Source organism: Stegastes partitus, unplaced genomic scaffold (assembly GCF_000690725.1).
Source record: "Stegastes partitus isolate 25-593 unplaced genomic scaffold, Stegastes_partitus-1.0.2 Scaffold103, whole genome shotgun sequence".
Lineage (NCBI taxonomy): Eukaryota > Metazoa > Chordata > Actinopteri > Pomacentridae > Stegastes > Stegastes partitus.
The window spans coordinates 374987-395470 of record NW_007577834.1 but is presented as its reverse complement, the minus strand read 5'-3'; the positions used below and the strand labels follow the sequence as shown (position 1 = coordinate 395470).

At 39.8% G+C, this 20484-nt stretch overlaps 1 protein-coding gene across 2 annotated transcripts in view; it reads left to right on the top strand.

Moving 5' to 3' along the window:
• Positions 1 to 14469, top strand: part of ibtk (inhibitor of Bruton agammaglobulinemia tyrosine kinase) — a 23690-nt gene extending 9221 nt beyond the window's left edge. The window contains exons 11-30 of one of the 2 annotated variants that reach the window (XM_008277614.1): positions 174 to 327; positions 1765 to 2149; positions 2402 to 2658; positions 2745 to 2831; positions 2929 to 3011; positions 3341 to 3378; positions 3490 to 3586; positions 3731 to 3832; positions 4215 to 4332; positions 4634 to 4694; positions 5447 to 5574; positions 7553 to 7665; positions 7884 to 8029; positions 8456 to 8574; positions 8843 to 8941; positions 9187 to 9342; positions 10192 to 10392; positions 12673 to 12805; positions 13289 to 13438; positions 14297 to 14469. In XM_008277614.1, the coding sequence (XP_008275836.1) occupies positions 174 to 327; positions 1765 to 2149; positions 2402 to 2658; positions 2745 to 2831; positions 2929 to 3011; positions 3341 to 3378; positions 3490 to 3586; positions 3731 to 3832; positions 4215 to 4332; positions 4634 to 4694; positions 5447 to 5574; positions 7553 to 7665; positions 7884 to 8029; positions 8456 to 8574; positions 8843 to 8941; positions 9187 to 9342; positions 10192 to 10392; positions 12673 to 12805; positions 13289 to 13414 (2603 nt within the window). In that variant the 3' untranslated portion in view covers positions 13415 to 13438; positions 14297 to 14469. Of the gene's footprint in view, positions 1 to 173; positions 328 to 1764; positions 2150 to 2401; positions 2659 to 2744; positions 2832 to 2928; positions 3012 to 3340; positions 3379 to 3489; positions 3587 to 3730; positions 3833 to 4214; positions 4333 to 4633; positions 4695 to 5446; positions 5575 to 7552; positions 7666 to 7883; positions 8030 to 8455; positions 8575 to 8842; positions 8942 to 9186; positions 9343 to 10191; positions 10393 to 12672; positions 12806 to 13288 lie in introns of both variants that reach the window. The other variant, XM_008277613.1, reaches the window with a different exon arrangement.
• The last annotated feature ends 6015 nt before the right edge of the window (positions 14470 to 20484 follow it).

The following is a 20484-nucleotide window of genomic DNA, read 5'->3' as shown; positions in this document are numbered from 1 at the left end:
TTGCAGCCCTCATCTGATATCATACTCCTAATTATAGGTTGCAGTGGCACAAGTCAAAGAATAGAGGAATAGGGAGGCAAACAATATATAACTGAGTCATTGAAGTACATTTGTATTTGTATACTATAACATTATAGCCTAATTTGTCAAATATCCTTTTTGTAATCTTGCAGAGGTTAGTGTGGAGGTTTGTGGCCACTCCGATGCAGGCACACTGTACGAACGAATCCGCCTGGAGAAACTCCCCTACGTCCACAGAGCTGTCAGCATCACCGTGGACTCTAAAGGACGAAACTTTGGTGTGCTTCAGGCCGACCCCAAAACTAGGTAGGAGATCACCCCTGAAGCATAAAAAATGTTACAGGTGTTCAATCTCATATGTATACTTAGTTATCAGTTCACTGAGCTAAAACAAAATGCAGTCCGATACAAGTCTGCAATAAATTCCACCTTCATGAAGGTTATATTGCTCATTTTTTGTTGAAGTGGTTTCGAAGTGGTGCTAATTAAAATGTGTGGTCTTTGTGGGAGATTGGGAGGGTGTTTTTGTTATTGAGTCCATCACACTTATATCAGTGAGGTAACAAACACCTCTCTGGACAACACAATGCACCACATTCTACATTTGTCATGATAATGACGTTGACTCAACGCCTCTAAAGCAGCTGAACGAGCTGAACATTAGAACCTTCATGAAGGTAGGATTTATTGCAGCACTGTGTATTAAACTGGATTATTTTAAATAGTTTTGTAGGTTTGAAGCCTATAAAGACACTTTTGGACCAGTTAAACATGTGAAGCACGAGTGAAGTGCAAGCTGTTTTGCCAGTCTGTGTAGAAGTTTGGATTGAATTTTAAGCATATCTGTCCCGCTGGGCTTACATGAGACAGATGACTGAAATTCCTCCTATGGGAATGTGGTGTTAGAACTAAAATGACTGACACTTGAGTAATAAAGGAACCGAAGGGAATAAATCTAAAAACTCCGGACTATTTGAGGAAGTTATGGATGGTATAAAATCCAAACTTCACCCATGCTTTTACCAACTGCTGGACAAAAGAAGCTAAAAAAAAATACAGGATGATATTTACATAACTGTTAATAACAACTGGGGTTGTCACTTTGCATTTACTGTGGCTTTGTTTTTGTGTAATGTCCACTATTAAAACCTGCTTTTTATCACACACAGTAAGGTAAAAACCTTATCTGGTAATGCTGCCATCTAGAGGTGGAAACCTGCTTTTTGCTCTTGAGAGGAAGAAAAAAAAAGATCCACTTAAAAGCATTATCTCCCCTAGGACCTAATGAGGATTTATGGGTCTTTTATGTTTCAGATTGTAGCTGTGTGGGCATAATGCAAAATAGTGGACTATTTATCTCAGCTGGTTGTGTCTCTTCTTTATTTTTAGATCTCCTCCCTGTTGATAATATTCACTGCTTTGTTGTAGTCAACTGGGAAGCTTCTTGCCTCTCTTTGTACTGTGTTACTGTTTTAAGCAGATATGACTTGACAACATTAATGTAATTGCTATCATTGTTGTTCTCTTATTGAAAAGCTCTCTGGTCCTTTTGCATTTATATTTTCCACTTTAAATAAGCACATTTTAAAGATAATTGCCTCCAATCCAGTTGCTCCTGTGTTGTTAAGTTTTAATGTGCCATTTTTGATCATGTGATTCATTATTATAAATGATTAAATTGATTGAAAGTAACCTTATTGATTTTTTTTTTGTTGTTTTTGTTTTTAATGTTGTGCACTCCAGCATGTACGAGGTTCCCAGCATTTCTCCATCCTCCTTCTCCCAACACTTCCGGAGCCTTCTGGAGGAGGCGGACGAAATGGACAGCATCCATGATGTGACACTTCAGGCCGGCGATCGCACCTTCCCAGCTCACAAGTACATTCTGTCCACGAGGTCTGAGTTCTTCCAGAAAATGTTCATGTCCGAGCATTGCAGGATTGACGAGGAGCTCGATTTGGAAGTGAGGAAGAGTGAAGATGCTGTGGGCTGCGATTTACTCAATTTGGAAAAAATCCCACCAGACATGCTGGAATATGCGCTTCACTTCATCTACACAGACTCCTGTGAGCTGCTGGTGCACGGCGCCCGGCCACGAGTCTCCGGGGTTGTGATAGGACAAAACCAGGTGAGAAAAAGTGAAGTGTTATACATACTTGATTTATTTGTTTTAAACCTTTCCTCTTAAAACATTGCAACTAATTAAGGCTGCATCATTTTTTGACTGCTATGAAAACCTACAAAATAAACTCACAGCAACCAGAGTCTGAACTATTGCCTAAACATTGGTTTGCACTGACTCTGAAGAACTCCTCTGTGCTTTGACTCAGCTGTGGTTATTTTATGAAGACTATTCTGCTGTCTCCATTTCCTTGGCCAGGATTCAGAGCAGGAGAGGCTTATCAGCAGCTTGCAGGACTTGGGTCTGAGAGGTCGTTCAGCCCTCGAGGTGTACCGTTCCCTTCCCAATGCTACCAAAGGCGATGGCGACAAGGCCAAGAGCAAGAGCTCCAAGCCTGGCAAGAAGAGTAAAGGAGGCAAAGGTGACAAGGCCGGAGCCAACGAAGGAGGGGCCAACCCTGTGAAAACCTTACAGAGTGTCGCAAAAAAGCTTGGCCTGGGCAGCCTGTCAGCACGGTGAGAAGCCAAGTGTGCTCTAACCCAGAGGCAATGCAGCTTTAATGTCATTCCTTGTAATGTTTTTTTTCTTTATTCTTGCACAGGCTGGATGGTGTCAAATATGAAAATGGAACGATTAATGTTATACTCAAGAAAAGTGGCTACAAACATAAATTCTCCCAGAACAAATGGTGCGTATATGGGTGCATATTGCATCTGCAGCTATAAATCTGAGTACAAGCTGTGAATTTGATATAAACATTATACGTTTCATTTCTGTCTGTGTAGCTCCTATCTTTGTGATGTTACTTTGAAATCTGAAGATGGGAAAGAGTTTCCCTGTCACAAAAGTGTCCTCTGTGCAAGACTGGGTAAGATGGTTCAGCCAGCACGTCACCAACAAAGAAACACACAGTACACAGATGTATTGTAGTATTATTATTCATATCATTAGAAATTGTAACTGCAGTATTTTCCATAAATGTGCATCCCGCAAGTTAACATATGTGTCATTTGGTTCCAAAAAATACGTAATGCTACCTGTGTAATAATATAGCCTATTAACTTTAGTAGCATTGCTTTCATACATGTTATCTGTGTCAAATTAAGGCTGTGGATTTGAAATCTGAAAGCATCTGAATGTATTTAAAGTTGCACAAAACTAGCAGTGTGTTTACTTTTGTGTCCATCTTTTCTCCAGAATACTTCAACAGTATGCTTGGAAACCCCTGGATTGAGGTATGCCAAGTTTTAATTTTATGCTGCTACATTCTTTAACCAGTCCCTGGTGTAAACTTGCAAAAATTCAAACCCATACTTGGGATAATATTATTGTCTCAAACCCTCCAGGCCACATCCTGTTCTGCCCTAGAGATGCCTACCAGCTCAGAGATTTTGCAGGTCATTCTCGAGTATATTTACACAGATGAGTCTCCAACCATCAAAGGTAGCTTCTCAAGTTTTATGTTGACTGAAAACACATTTTGAATTGACGTCTTTAATTATTAATGTTGATTATAAACCCCAGATTTGAATGAACAGCCAAAGGGAAACATTCACATAACTGTGTACTCTTCTTTGGCCCCGACAGAGTGTCTGAATGTAGAGTTTGTCTGCAACGTGCTGGTTGTGGCTGATCAGCTCCTCATCACACGGCTGAAAGAGATGTGCGAGGTCGTCATCACTGAGAACTGTATGTTCTGTTCATCTTATTCCTTACCCAACTTCTTGTATTTACCCCTATCTTTCCCTCGCCCCCGTCGTTTGGACAAAATGCTTCCTTCTTGTTGTATTAAAACAACAAAGTTGAATCATTTCAAGGTCAAATATGTTGATGTACGTAAGAACTGTCAAAATACTGACAGGGTTTCCTGTAAACTTCTGTTACTCCTTATCTACGATTGGGCTGTCATGTTCCCCTCAAAATTAAAAATTCATGTTCATGTTAGTTATTTCACATATATTTTTAAATGTGATTCTCTATGTTAACCTTTAAAGATACACTTTATATTTTAAAGACACAAATGAATAATTACTTAATGTTTGTTTATAAACTGCTTGCCTTGTTTCCTCAGTGACGCTGAAAAATGCTGCAGAGCTGCTGGAGTTTGCAACCATGTACAATGCAAATCAACTTAAACTGTCCTGCCTCCAGTTCATTGCGCTCAACATGGCTGCCCTGCTGGAGTCCAAGTGAGAATGAGAATTAGTAACAGTGTGGATCACAGCTTTGGGATCTGCACTAGATTTAGACTCATAATTCTTTATTAATTTGTAGTAATACAAATCACCTACAGTGCTGTAATGACTATAATGCTATTACTAAAATCCTTTAAAACATACATTGCTTTGCACAAGATCCTGTATGTATTAGATAAATGTGTGCGTGGTAATTCTGATCTATAACAGCAGGACAAACAGAGAAGTAAAAATATGCTTTCTCATCAATAAATGTTTGTCTGTCTGCTCCTTTGTTTTTCTGTCCTGCCCTCAGAGCTCTGGATATTCTTAGTGATGATGTGCTCATGGAGCTTTCTGCTGCCTACAGGAGGACGGTGAGTCACCTCCCATCTCTACAAAACATCCCAGTGTGCATCATATTTTCCATGATTTCAGTGTTTGCACAGTGTTTTTTTTTTTTTTCAACAAAATGACATGCAAATGCAGTGCTGTTAAACAGCTTTTTTAGCATTCAAGCATGATGCTAATGTATCTAACACATTAGTCATAACAGTGAGGGTTTGTTCAGGGCTCTTGAGACTCATCATTCTGCTCTGACTTTCAACAATTTCACAGTGACAAATCATCCTAAAAAAGGAAAAGAAATCAGTTTCTCCAGCAGTGGTTGCCCCTACAGAGTGAAACATGACACTTCTAGAGTTACAACAGTGATATTATCACTTGGACTTTTTTCTTTTCTCAGCTCATACCAGTGTAGTGTACTTCTGACACAGCTGGGGGTTCTAGGAAATATACAGGGATGTAAGTGCAGCATGAAGATAAATTAAAATACTGAATGCCAAAATCTTTTTGCATCGGGTTGACAGAAACACAGTGTGTGTTAGAAGTGAAGTTAAATGTAATACGGCAGCAAGTATTCAGGGTTTAAATATTTCATTATTTAAATTTCAATTGCTAAAATTGTCTTTTGAAGAACCGATTGAACCGACAATTTCTCCAGTCCTTGTCCTCATATCTTGTTATTTAGTATAAGGTATATTCCTGATGGGATATGTGTTGCTGCATCACTATGTTAACCATGGGGGGCATGGATCATCAGTAACAGTATTTTTGTTTTGGATTTCAGATCCCAGCAATGCAGAAGCGTATTATCACCCCGTACCCTGGTGCTCCAGACCTCAGTATGTATGTGGATGAGGATTTGGACTCAGCATTCAGCCCCAAACCAGACACAGAACTGGATCACTCTTGCAGGTACACAAGCATGAACGTTACAATCAGTTAGTACACCGATGTACCACACTACCAACATCAGGACAATAACTGCCTAAATTTATAGATACCGATCCTGCAATCTCACTTAGTCAGTCTGTTCTCTAGAACATAATGGTCTATAGCTGCACTTCATTATCTTTTGGAAAAGCTAATCGACAGATGTGGCTTCAGTGTTCTCTAAAAATAATTATGGGGGAATGTTTTTTGGTGAAACACGTGCTTGCAGAGAGGTGACAACTGTGATGTCAGTGGTTAATTCACCAAAAAATAACTAGCAGCACTGCCTTACTGCTTGATCCATATCTACTTCAAGTCTTGAAACTTTCAGTACAATAGGTTGGTAGCCCAGAGGTTGTTGGGACTAAATGAGTTTCATTGTTTTTTAAAAAAATGATTATTAATTTAAAAAAACAGGGTGCCGCGATAACCCACCGCGTTGAGCTGGCATCCTTCCAACATCGGGCAAAAGCCCAGAGGTTGAGGTCGTGAGTTCGAATCCCGCTCATGGTTGGCTGAGACTTAGGGCTGCAGGGTGGCGCAGTTGGTTAGCACTGTTACCTCACAGCAAGAAGGTTGCCGGTTCCCGGTGGGGGCACCGGAATCTTTCTGCGTGGAGTTTGCATGTTCTCTCCGTGCAACGTGGGTTCTCTCCGGGTTCTCCGGCTTCCCACACAGTCCAAAAACATGTTGAGGTTAATTGGTAATTCTAAATTGTCCATAGGTGTGAATGTGAGTGTGCTTGGTTGTCTGTCATCCAAGTGTAGCCCTGTGATAGACTGGCAACCTGTCCAGGGTGTCCCCTGCCTTCGCCCTGAGTCAGCTGGGATAGACTCCAGCCCTCCCGCGACCCATGTGAGGATTAAGCGATGTATAGATAATGGATGGATGGAATTTAAAAAAACGAAAAGTGTTTCACAGTGTTAATGCAAGACAGTGGAGAATGTGAAAACAATCTGCTAAACAGGATTGTTCAACAGGCTCACATGTCAAACTGCAGGTTATAAAGTTAAATCCTTTCAGAGGTAAGTGCAGCAGTACTGTCGAGCACATTTAATCCTCTGTTACTCTTTGCAGAAATTCAGTTGATCATTTCTAACTGATTGGTATACATGAATGCCTGATTTATTTATTTATTTTTAGCAGCTTCGTGTTAATGATAAAGTTAAAATTCAAAAGTTAAAGAGAGTTATAAATGTTAGGCTTGCTACATTGGTAAGTTACCTAAAAAAATAAAGCCAAAATACACAGTTTAATGCCCTTCACTGCCCTGTCAAATTCCAGTGGTGAAAAAAAGTTTGCTTTTGACAGAATAAATCAGCTATATTTGAGGTTATGGTGATGATGTTATGTTTTCTATCTCGTTGCTGTTTGCATCCTTTGAACAAGTCAGCATGTTCATGAAATGCCTTGCTACGTTGGATGTGTTGACTCCCTGGGTCTCTGTAGATAAAACATATTTTACAGATTGACTTTGCCTGCCATGACTGTCCTCTCTATATAAAAATATATGAAATAATGCCATATTTTGCTTTGACTGGTTTCTTCATGGACAGTTGGCAAGAGGACTTGAATTTGCAGCTCTGCCTCTTGTTTTGTCATTGTTTGCTTATGAGAGGAAACTGAATGGTTGGAGTGCACTCTAAAGTTGTAGAGAGCGGAAGCTCTTCCACAGCTTCTAATAAAGCACCACCATTCGCAAAGTACTATTAAAGTGGGACATAGCACTGTTTTAACAGTATGTTATTGCAATAACGTTCTAATATTGGGATACTGTACTTTACTAGAGTGTACAGTATTACCATCTTAATTCAGAGTTCTTCTGACATAGTGTTGTAACTACTAAAGGTTTATAGTTAAAAAGCTGCGAGTCCTTGAAGATCGCTTCGCTTCAAACAACTGAAATGCTGACCCAAAAAAAAAAAGCTGCTAATAATTGTACAACATTGCCTGTCCTCAGGGAAATCCTGTTAAAGAAGGCCAAGATGAAAGCTAAAAAGAAACCAAGGAGACGCTCTGACAGCTCAGGAGGCTACACTCTCTCTGAAGTCATTCAAAGCCCTCCTGCTGCAGGTAAACTTTCACTCACACACAAAGGGTGCATTGGTTGGAAATATGTTTTCCACTAAATACCATCATTGCATGTTACACTCAACACATAGCCACGTGTCATGAAAGGCAACAAAGTTTTTTGTATCCATTCGCGGGCGTCAGTTCTTTTTTTAAAGCATCACAATGTTGCAACTTAAGTAACTTGTCATAATTTTAAAACGCACTCTCTTTCTGCTCAGTGGTGTCTCAGGGCCTGGTGAAGTCGAGCAAGGCTAATTCTACAGAGTCCCTGCAGGAGCTTCTCACTTCGGACTCAGAAGGCAGCTACATGGGCGTGGGCAGTCCTAGAGACATGCAGTCGCCCATCTTCCATGACAGAGCTGAGGTTAACTTTACATCTTTAGTTTGCAGCATAAGCTCATATTTAGCAGTGTAAAATAATCTAACTCCGGTTCAAGTACAATTACTTTAGGCTGCCTGTTAATAGTTTACCATAAAACCATCACACATTGTAATGTATACTTAAACTCTGGGTACCCATTGACAACATTAATCATGTTGGAAAACAGCTAAATAGGAAATCTACTAAATAGTTCATCAGCTAATGGGTCTAACTTTTTACTTACAAACACATACTGGAAGTTAGCTGTTTGTTATATTTGTTATTTTAATTAGTGGCATCTTGGATATAATGCAACTTAATACTATCAAGCCTGCACAGGTGGGCGAGAGATTACTGAAGGTATAGTTGGGAAAAGTACTGAGAGTGTTCATAAGAGCTTTTTTTTTTTTTTTTTTTTTTAATCTCCAGGATGAGAAGGCTCTCAGTCAGAGGCTTAAGACTCCCCCCAGCACCCCAACTTCCCTGAGAAATGGCGTCCCAACTCTCCCTAACTCCGCTCCACAAACCATCCCCAAGGTCCTTCCCTGGTAAGGTGGACTTGATGTTCTGAAATTTCTAAACCTGTTTAGGTATCTTACACATTTGTTTTGCTTTTCTTCTCTCCTGACTAAAAGCACAGGTTTGGTACAAGGCCCACTGATTTCAACATGTTAACTTTATATCTTCCCACTTCATTTTGAGGAGGTGGTTCACAGAAAAAAAGGAAATATTTTCATCCCAAGTTAATAAATAACAATTGAAAATTGAGCTGTGTAGCCTACGTAGTAAGCGTGAATGTGTTTTTACAATCTGCAGTCCGGCTCGTGCACCTCCAGTTTTGGATCTAAGAACCATCATGGACATGGAAGCCAACTCTCTGCAAACCGTCAGAGCAACGCCTAAAAGCCCTGGAAGGTGAGTGGCTCTGCTGTATTTATGTAACGGAGGATTTATAGTGACCCCTTTTTCTTATCAATCGCAGGTAGTGATGGTATTACACTAGTGACTGATACATGTACATTACATATCCTTCATTTGTTAATACATTAAGAATATGTTTTGAATTAAGTATAGATTGTGTCCTGTTTACTCAGGCTTTGTGTATGAATGAAGATTGCTGTTTACTTCAACTGTGCATATTTTCCTGCCTGCCTTTTTAGTGTCAGCACCAGCCTCAAGCACTCCCCTGTTTCCACGAAACTGTCCCAGAAGCAGAGGAAGATGTTGGCCATGGCCAGCAAGGAGCCTAGTGTGGATTCCACAGCATCCAAACCAACCCCCACAATCACCCCATCCAAAAGCAGTGGGAAGGCCTGGTGAGTTGAGTCCAAATATGAAAACCACTTTTGCCCACTACTCACAAATGTCATGAACTATCTTCTGAGTTCCTTTTAATGGGCTTTGTACCTCTAACTCTGACAAGTAGTGCCTGTATGCCAGGAAATATAAAAATGACAGACCGGATAAGACACAAACACAAAGTAATGGACAGAGGGTCAGAAACTGAGGAAAGTCATAGATCATAGTGTGTGCGAGTTACAACCAGAAAGCTTCTGTGGAGAAAATGGGTTTCATATGGGAAAAATATCTTTTTTTAAATTTATTTATTTTTTGAGTAATGTGTTAGTGTCCTTTATGTCCGTATTTTTTCTTTGGCATTTTTCAACCTTTTTCAGATATACACAGAATTTATTCGCCTAACCCCTTTGTTTACTGTTCTAAAGTATTGGTGCTGACAAAATGGGCAATATGCAATACTATAGTATATAGTATCTCCAGTTCCATTGATTTTGTTTATGTGACTCTCTTTATGTCCACTTTACTCAAGCAGATACATGATCCCTTTTACAGAAAAGGAAAAGTAGTTCTGGCAACAAGATAAAAGATGCAGTGGTTGTTTTATTTTGGTAGTAAATCCACTTCACCTACTCACCTGCTTTAAACTGTAGATTTATACGTGAGATCTGCAGAACATATCTAGGGGAAGACAGCCTTTTTCATATTTAACAGATCACTGGATCTGCTTAGGACGAGTAGCAACAGAAGTGCAACAATCTTTTACTTTTATTAGATAGATACTTTAAAAAATATTGTGAATATAAAAAAAACATAAATATAAAAAATATTGTGAATTTGTGCATTCTTTGTTTCCTTTGCACTTGCAGGGCAACAGCTGTCCAGTCTCCACCCTCCTCGTTTTCTTTTCGGGCTCTTTTGGAGGAGGAGGAAAATCGTTTAATCAGAGTAGGGCAAACAGGAACTCAGAAGGGTCAAGGTGCCCTCAGATCACCTGTCACTGCTACACCTGCAGCCAGGAGGGTCACGTTCAAATGTGCTGAAAGCAGTGAGCCAGAGAGACCCACTGGGTGAGTAAAGTACTTTAATATAAGGGCTGAGTGACAGAGCTGTGATTCTTACCTTCTGAGGTTTTGTATGTAGTCCCAAGTGACAGAATTTAGGTTTCGTAATAACTTTGGCTGGAACAAAAAACGTGGAACTCGGCTGCAGTGGCACAGTGAAGCACTCAAGTATGTCCTCTAGCATATACAGGCTGGTAACTTGCATAACTGACAGTTGAGCTTAAGATATTTGACTATTATTTGCAGCCCATTAAGCAAAGTACAGGAGGTGTTACTGGTTTGGCACAATGTAAACTGGACTCAAAATATAGTGCTCTCATTTATTTTTGTTCAGTCAAGGATTGTTTTGAATTGAGAATTGATCCTGAATTGAATCACGAGATGGATAGGGATCCTCACCTCCTTGGTACATAATACACACTGAAGCAGAACCACATGTGACACAAGGTGGATATCCTGTGTTCTGTACTGCTGATATCCACTTGGAGGCACTGTTGAGATGTCATCATAAAACTGTTAGATTTATAAACCTCTTCAGAACCATAGGTTCCACCAAGATATTCGATTGTCTTTATAGTCATTTCCCAGTAATTCACTCCTGATTAATGATATTACAATAGTCTGAATAATATTATGTGCCACCACAGAAAACCAGGAAGGTAGTGTAGATTTGACAAAGGTTTTTAGATTAAGAAACAAAAGAGGAAGTTCATCTCAGACTGATTGCTTAGAGAAGTTAGAAATTATTTTTAAAAAATGAGTTTTGGCTCTGACTGGAGAATTTGTTTGATTTAGATGCTGGAGCACCAACAGGACTTCCTTTAGTTTGACAGATTGACAGTGACATGGCGCTCTGGTCTGAGTGAGGTGAACAGCTCTGAGTGACCCAGTACAGCTGGATTGACCTGCCCTCGGACACTGAGTCACCCTGACCTTTACAACATCCCCTGACAGCTGGATAAACACAGCATACACAGACAGTATTTCAACCACTAGCAATAGTGGCCTTTGCTGTTTATATGGTGCCTGATGTCTCCCTGTGTGTGAGATACCAAAAGAAATAACAGCCATCTGCAGTTTTTCAGTCATTTCAGGTCTTGAAAGCGAAGTTAAGCTTTCTAGGAAGTGCATCTTTTGTATCTGATTATTATACTTCCTTTGCTATATGCTTGCCCACGCTTAATGCTGCGATGTTAAGAGCAGACTTCTAGATATTTAACAGCTGTGTGAGTCACTCTTGTGAAGCCAGTGATGTTAATCAGAATTGATAAGGGCAGCCCTCATGTCACAACGGATCACACAGAACAGGGAGCAGGTTTCAGATTCCCCTTGGTATTTGGATGAGCAGAGATGGATGAGTTCAAGGCTCAGGAAGTAGCAGAAACAGCCTTGTACATTCTTAAGCTTGCCTTCTGGGACTAGATTTTCATAATCATAAGTCAAATTTAATAGAGAGGCCTTTATGACCTTTGCACTTTGTTTGAATGTCATGCATTTTTTTCACTGCTTCTGTTTCCGGCAGATATAGTTCCAAAAGTGTCTGTTGGCCAGATGAACACACACATAAACACAGCCCAACTTTCTATAGCGCTTTAACATGCATAAAATGAGTGATAAGCAATGTTTTTGGCCACATTGGTTACAGACTATGATAAAAAGAATGATGAAGTAAGAAATCACTAAATCAGCCTGCACATGTCATATTTTTACATGTTTTGCTGAATCGATGTCCGGGATAGGCCTGGAATAGAAAAAGCAGCAGTGTGCTTTCAGAGTTAAAGAATATAAATATTCAGAGAGGAAGTAGTGTGTTTTGTAGTCTGGTTTTTGAGGGAAGCATATGTTCAGTGTGTGTGTGTAAAGGCAAATTTATTTATGTTGCAAATTATATGCAGAAGGCCATTAATTTGCTAAAAGAGGCATAATGTGAGACCTTTAAACCAGCTTCTAGTCAGTTATTCACAATATTTGGTGATTCAGGGTATCAGATGAAGTAGAGGTCAAAACAGTTGTTGTGTTGCTGCAATCTGAACTCGTGTAACAATAACTTAAAACTGTAATAGAGTCTGTGTAATAGAGATGCATCTTAACTGCAGTCCAGTTATGCAATCATGCAAGAGGTTTCTTCAAGCCAGGTGGACAGCTGGCCACTCACACACAGCAGCTTGTCACTAGTGGTTGACTCAACCTTTGTCCACCTACATGGACTCTTGTTGCTTTCACTATCACAGCACGGTCACCGATACCCATCCTCTGTGTCTGTGTGTCCCCCGACTCTCCCCTCAGGCCCTGGGTGCTGGGTGCAGTGGGCAGCCCTCCCCTCTCCTCTCTGGTGACCTTTGCTTCCATCGTGGAGGAGGAGAAGCAGCAGGAAGCCGCACTTATCCGCAGCCGAGAGAAGCCGCTGGCGCTCATCCAGGTAAACTTGTCTGTGTGTGTTAGCGTTCTCATATACAGACTCCTGTCTGCCATGTCAGACTTACTGATTACTTACTCATGACTGAATGTATAGCTTCTATATGCAGTAGCAGCAGCCCAATAGGTAAAACATAGAGGCGTCCCTTCAGGCTAGTATGTCTGCTGCCTGCATCTTCTCTATTTTCTCTTCAGAACTTATCCATCACATTTGGTACAGTGCTGGTTAGAAATGAGGTGCCTCCAGTTTTGCCTCGTCACAACCCTCTCTGCTCCTCTCCAGCTGGTGCCAGACTTCTGTCAATGCCTTCACAAAACACTTTTATTTCCCATTGTGGCTTTCTGGTTGCCATTATGTAAAACACTCTTATTACCATTAAGCTTTCAGTGTCAGCATTTTCTCTTTTACCCTCAAATGAAATGTGGTTTTGTTGGCTACAATATCCCCAGATCAATCTCCTTTTCTTGTGTTTTTCTGTCCTTATAGATCGAAGAGAGGGCAATCCAGGACCTTCTCCTACATTATAAGGCGCGTGACAACCCAGATGAGCTAATAGTGGTGGAGAGGTCTTCCAGAGGTCCCATGGCAGCCCCAACCTGGAACAAACACTGATGTTTAACAGCACATACCATCAAAGTGAGAACATCGCGTCCAGTTGTCACTCTGTATTTTTGCCAGCGTCTCTGCTGCAGCTTCCGCCAGAACCCCATCCCATCCATCAGTCCATGTTGAGATGTACCTCAGACTCATCCGGCCCAGTTGAGCCTGAAGCAAATTCTGCTTCCTTCTGCAGTGTTACTTTATTTTATTGCTGCTCAGCGTTTTGTTTGTGTGTGAGAGAGAATGAGTGTTTGCCATAATTGAATGTGGTCCTGAAGAGAAGTTTTTGGGCCTAGGATTACTTGTGCATGTTTTTTTTTTTGTGGAATTATATCATTACTCAACAAAACAATAACAGAAAAAGTAAACAACTTTGCTAAGTAAATATTGTAAGTGATGTGAAGTTGAAGTTGCCAAAGAAATGAAAAATAGATTGAGATCTTCAAGCTACAAAATGGGTCCAAACTACATCACCACAGGGGCTTGTGTTGAATCAGTGGAAGCTCTCAGTGTGAGTAAGAAAGTAAGGGTGCCAATTATCAACTGTGGCAGAGCATCAACTGCACTTCATAAGTAAAGTAAGCTGTTTACCAAGGCAGTACCATTAGTTTCTTTTTATCTTCTTCTATAATATCTACAGTGGTTGAGGTTACATCAGCTGACTTGCAGTGACATGGTAATATGGCTGGAATTGGTGAATACAAATTTTCGCATTTGTCATATTTAAAATACATTATTTGATGAAGTTACAGTGAATACTAAAGTCAGACTACACTTAGTACGGTTAATTGTGTGGAACTGGTTGGAAATGGTGGTGTGCCTTTTATTAATGAACGACACACAGCAGCTAAAAATCTTTTTTTTTTTTGTCTTTATTATTTTCTTTTTTTCTAGTTTACTCTCCAGCTCTTTTCCTGGAGCCAGTGTGTAAGCTTGGCAGGTACCTCAGATCTGGACCATGCATTGTCATCTTCAGATGCCATTTTTGTGTATGTTCGTGTGAATAAAACTTAAGGATGTGAAGAGATAATGGCATGCAATAATAAAATAACTCACCTGTGCAATGAGCCTGTTTCCCCGTCTGTATTTCAGATTAGATTTGAGTGGACAGAATTAAAGAAGAGACAGGTTTAATTTTCTCAATAATTAGCTGCTTTATTTTCTGTCTTTTTTTATTATGAAACTTAAGTCATTTACCGAGTAATGTGGCTCTCACAGCGTCTAATAAGAGTAACATTTAATCTCCCTGTGTCCTGACACGTCATCTGCCCTGCATGAGCAAAGGATCATTATCAAGTCTCAACCTGTGATTAGCTATGATGACCCTGATGTGAACGGAGAGTGTGGTGATTGAGGGATTTTATTGGCTTTAATTGCAGGTAGAGCATCACATCGGAAGTCAGGCAGAGACTGCATGTGGAGAAAATGTTAATTACAGATTAGGATCTATTAGACAGTGCAGAGATGACACATGAATCAAAGCCCTGGTGAAAAAGTCCTCCTTTTGACATCACACCAATGCGACCTGGAAACCAATGAAGAATTTTTCAAAAGGACTGCTCACCCTGTGTGTCTGTGCGCTGAATACAAATGCAGCAGTTCAGCATGTAGTGTACCGCCACATGACATGTTTTAAAATTAGACTGTCAAGCACAATAACGCGGGCTACATAATGTACTGGAGCTAATGCACTCAACATGTTGATATTCATTTATTGCAGAACTTGTAGAGCAGTGGTTTTCACTACATGTCATCTTCCAAATAAGTTCATTTGAGATGATTTTAATCTTTAGTGTTCTTATTACTTGCTACCATCAGGCAAACGTTTCCGGAGCACTAAAAGAAGAACCTCCAGAATGATCAATAGCTTCATTCTACAAGCTGTCAGAATGCTGAACTACTGATCCAGATATGCAACACTTCTTTATTTAAATTGCTTTAAGTTATTGGATCCTGAAGAAACGCTTTTTCGTCTTGCCTGTACTACTGTGTATGTACAGCAAAATGACAATAAACTTGATTTGATTTACCTAACTATTAATGATATAAAAGTGGATTGTACTAGGTTTTTGTAAGGAAGAAATGTAACGTTTAGGTCAGTTTGGGTGTTAAATATTAAACAGTTCAGCCATTTAAGCCAAATCATCAGCCAACTACTGCAACAATCGATCCATTTTAGAAATATAATTTTAACTGTTTATCAACTTGCTCCACACTAACTTTTAGCATCCATTTAACATTTTAATTAGAACATTTAGCATTTTTAGCTATCTATTGTGTATTGGTCTGTTTTAGCAATAACCAGTTAACTTCATTTTTGCCAATTTAAATTTACTTTTATGTATAATAATACATTTAACCGTTCAGCCTTAACTTTTATACTTTTAGCTATGCATTTAGCAGTCATCTACTTTGAGCTATTAGCCACTAGCCTTTGCTTTTAGTTTTTGCTAAGCATTTTGCTATTAGCTTTGATTAACTATCAATTAACCATTGATCCATTAGTTTTAGCTATAACCAAACAACCATTGCTGATTACCATTTAAATGTACTTTTTGCTGTATTGTTACATGAAGCCATTTAGCCTTTACTTTTCGCTATCCATGTAGCCATTAGCTACTTTTTTTTTTTTATAGCTTCTTAGCTAAAAACAGCTGTCCTCTGCAGTCTATGCTGCATATAGACCCTTCTCATACATTTAGCCACCAGCTACTTTTAGCTACTTCACCATTACTTTTAGCTACAACCACTTAGCATTTAGTTCTTTCAACAACTGTTTAGCCTTACGTTTAGCCTTTGACTTCTTTTAGGTATCTAGTATTATAAAGTCCCTCTCTGGTCACTGATTACATTCGTTAAAATTCATCTCTGTGTATTTAAGTTACATATGTAGAAGTATTTTTCTTTCAATGAAACAGTTTCCTTCTGGACTTAAATGACTGAAAATAAATTCCTCATGGTTGCCTTCCCTTGCTACGTGCTACAGGTCAAACACACCAGCTAAGATTTTGATCTTTAAGCTCTAACTCAGGCTTTACTTTTAGGTATAACTAGCCCCTTCTAGCTGAATTATTTAGCCGTTTAACAAATCTTTTGAACTTCTCCACTATTCTCTGCTTTTCACACATTCTTCATCGCCACACGTCTCGTTCACAGTTAAAACAATTCTTTGTTTCAAATGAGTCAACCTATGAGTCTTTCCATGTTGCCCCTGACAGCTGCATTAGTGCCCCCCGGGCTGTGTTTACCCTGGTTGAGAATCACAGCGGTAGAGTTTGGCAGGAAAAAGCGTGACTGAGCAGTACAGCACATTTAAGGAAGGTGCACTCTTCCTGTGCGGAGAAGGCGAGGATAGGCCCTGGTCATCCAGTCCTCCTGCCAGGCAGATGGGAAAGTCATAGGGCTGTCTTCCAGATGGTGAGGATAACTTCAGGATTAATTTGTTTGTGGAGAAAAGGGGACGTTCTAGACGTCCCGTGGAAGGGCTCCTACATTCCCAACCCGCGCTGACGGGATGAACAAGGTCAAACCCCCATTTATCCAGCCTGATTTAATCACTCATCAGGCTGCTTGTCACTGTCATCAAGTATTTATCCTACACAGTATGGCTGGAAACATCTGCATAAAAGCACTGGATGCCATGCTGAAAAGCTATTTTTTGAAATCCTGCTTATACTGAGGTCTTGGGTGTTGAGCCTTGTGCCACTAAAACCTGCTGATTTTTGCTTTGTTAATTGAGGAAGGCTATGACACTGCAGCGTTAGTTTGTCTGCTACATAGCAAGTAGTGCAGTTCCCCTAAAATGTCACAATGACAACTGTTTTGTTATCTCACAGATTTGTATTTCCTCACAATATGCTTTACTTTCCTCCTTTATCGTACATGAACAGTTGGTGCGTTAGTCCGGTGCAGTTGTAACACACTGCCAGTTTAGAGAAGTATTCTGCAGATATCATGGAAAGAAACGATGATGTGACACTTTACGTGAGGCATTTAGAGCTTGTTGCTTTTTTGACTCTAATAGTAACCAGCTGCTGCTTGAGAGGACAGCAGCACACTGTAGAAAATGCTGTATTTTAACTGTAATTTGTTGAACTATTTACTTTAAATTCTATTTGTATATCACAGTTTACAACATATGTCATAGTGAGGTATAGATCTTACACATTTAAACAGACGACCCAACAATCCAAACCCTTCTTTGTGCAAATTACAACTAGTAAAATCAAAGAAAATATTTCTCTTTGCATTGTTTGACTGTAAAGTTACACTATTTTTACAGTATTTAATTCAGTCAAAAATATTACAAATATTTGCCATTATTTGAAAGAAGCAGTTGTGCTTATTAAGGATTGAAATATGGTCAATCTTTTTATTTTACTTTACAAATTGTACCTATTTTGTTAAATCACAGTTACTATCTAGTAAAATCACACAAAGACATTATTACTTTACATGTTGACTGTAAAAAAAAATAGGCAGTTTGACATTGTGTATAATGTTCACATCAAAAATCTTTATTTATTTATTTATTTTTACAAATATTAATTTGTTTTTTTAAAAATGTGTGACCATAACTTTGCACAGTTTTACTGCATTAAAATCAGCCAAGAATATTATTATTTTTGCAGATATTTCCCGTATTTTCACAGTTCACAAACAAATTTTGCCTGACACCCTTTTCACAGTTTGTTTCATAGTTTCTTCTCTGCCTGGCTGTGATGGTGAAGCTGTGGTTAAATATGGTTGTTGTTCAGGTGAAGGCTGCTGCTGTGGTTCAGTCTGTGGTGCTATGAAAATGTGTAGCTGTTGCTTTCTGAACAGCACAGTTCAATACAAGGCTCAACCAGCTAGCTATCACCACATGCACACAACCACTGCATGCAGTCAATATTACAACCGTTAAAAACTAATGCAAGGCAGCCAGATTTATATCAACCAAAGCACAGCCATGGAAGTCTAGAGCCACATTCACAGCGACAGCTATGTCATCCTAAAGCAGCAGTCACAGCCTGATCTGCAGTCTGTCTCCAACCGATTTCTTTGGTTTTCTGTCTACTCTGGCACGGACTTGTGTCTGAGCAGACACAGCTGAGGAGGGACTGACTCTCTCTACATTATAGGGTGTCATAATAAATCTTTATCCCTTCTCTTATGGTCAGAGGAAAGGCAAAGGTCATTGAGAGGTAACACCAAAGTAGTCCTTAAAAAATGTTCATTGCGACCTTTCGGAGGCTCTGTAAACTAGATATATGTTGAAGTCCTGATCAAGAAAAATAATGAGAAGCTGAATGTTGACCCTGTATTACTCTTGCAATAACCTGCATAGTGTCAGACCAGTGAACGCCATAAAAAATAAGCTGACATTCATTTATGCTGCAATAAATGAGACTGTAGTTTGTATAAGAGAGGAAATGCATTTGATAGTTGTTTAGGTTAAAAAAAGAAGAAAAGGCTCCATTTTACAGCCTATCAGTCTGCGATGTGGAAAAAATTGAGTCTTTAAAGTAACACCTCTACATTTCACACAGAACAATTCAGAAATATAGCCACAAATAATAATAATAATAATAACAATAATAATAATAATAATTTTTATTATTATCTTTTCTTGGTAATACTTTTCAAAATCCAAGTTATGAAGTGCTTCACATAGCAGCAAAATAAAACAGATGAGTCATAAAATCATCAGAACAAACAGATAAAAACTCAACATGATGTATAAAAAACCTACACAGTGTTAGACAAGGTAACTGGGTTTCTTGCTTTAGTGATGGCATTCATTCTTGCTCCATGAGATACCTGTCTGCGATGCAACGTCCTGCTGTGCTGCCTTCCTGCATTTGAACGAAGATGCATTGCAGAGTAGAAACAGTACAAGTCAATTAGAAGTCGTGACGGCAAATGTACGGACTGTAAATTGTAATACCCTAAGAGTTACTTAAAAGTTATTCATACTCCTCTTTGGCTCCAATGCTGACCTGTAACTCAAAGGGTCTTCTTAGGTACTTAGTATCTCTTCATAGCCTCAGTCAGAGAGGAGTTTATGTTCGACTAGCCCTTCTCAATCCTATTTAGTGGACATCGAGCCAGTTAACGTCGGATTACCCCACCTCTCCACGGCTGTCACTCTGTTGGCAGCTATTCAAAGACCATTGCAGTCTCAGGAAGTGTTTTAACGTGGCCAGAACGTGCCGGCTTTCCTGATGTCTTGCCGTCATTCAGGTGACGTCCCGGCTTCATCTTTTTGTCAGTTTGACAGCCTCAGAGCTATGTGTCTCTTGGCACTCAGCAGGATCTTTTGACGTCTCTGAGGCTTTTGTCACAAAGCATGTGCCAAACCAATGGATGTGATGACAGTTGTTGTGAATATTGTGGGGAAATGTAGGGATTTCTACATTGTTTCTGCAAAGCTTTCAGATTTTTCTACCATCATGATTATAACCTCCTTCACATTTTTACTTATAATACTTTATTTATTTAAAGGCGCCTTTTACAGAACTCAGGGTCACCAAACACTGAGTTAAAACAAGACAGTTAAAACAAGATAAAACATCAAACAAGAGGTAAGAACAGAAATCTGAAACCAAGTAAAAACACAGTCTCATTGGGCTAGCACTGGTAGGTGAGCTGAAAGCGGTGGGTTTTGAGTCTTTTTTTGAATTTGAGGAGAGAATCGAGGTTCCCCAGAGCCGGGGAGCAGAGTGAATGCCCTGCTCCCTACGGTGGTGAGGCGGGCAGAAAGGACTGCAATGCTGTGTTCACACCAGACGCAATGTTTCCCGCCGCAATGGCCAGTGAGCGTTGAGATTCTCTGGTGACTTCAAGAACATGATTGAGTGCAACTACACCGTGAATATTAATTGATTTTCTCACCGGAGACAGATGGAGAGGTGCTCTGCAGCTGGGATAGAGTGCCTGTATCCTGGTACTGGTCCTCTCCAACAGGTTGTCAAACTGGGTCCAGGTAAGCCGAAAATAGTGCTGGAAGAGACCTGTCATCCAGGCACAGCTCCTGGAGAAGGTGGTGGAATTCCCCGAGCTGTGTGTGTCTCTGGAGGATCCGATCAATCCAGACATGG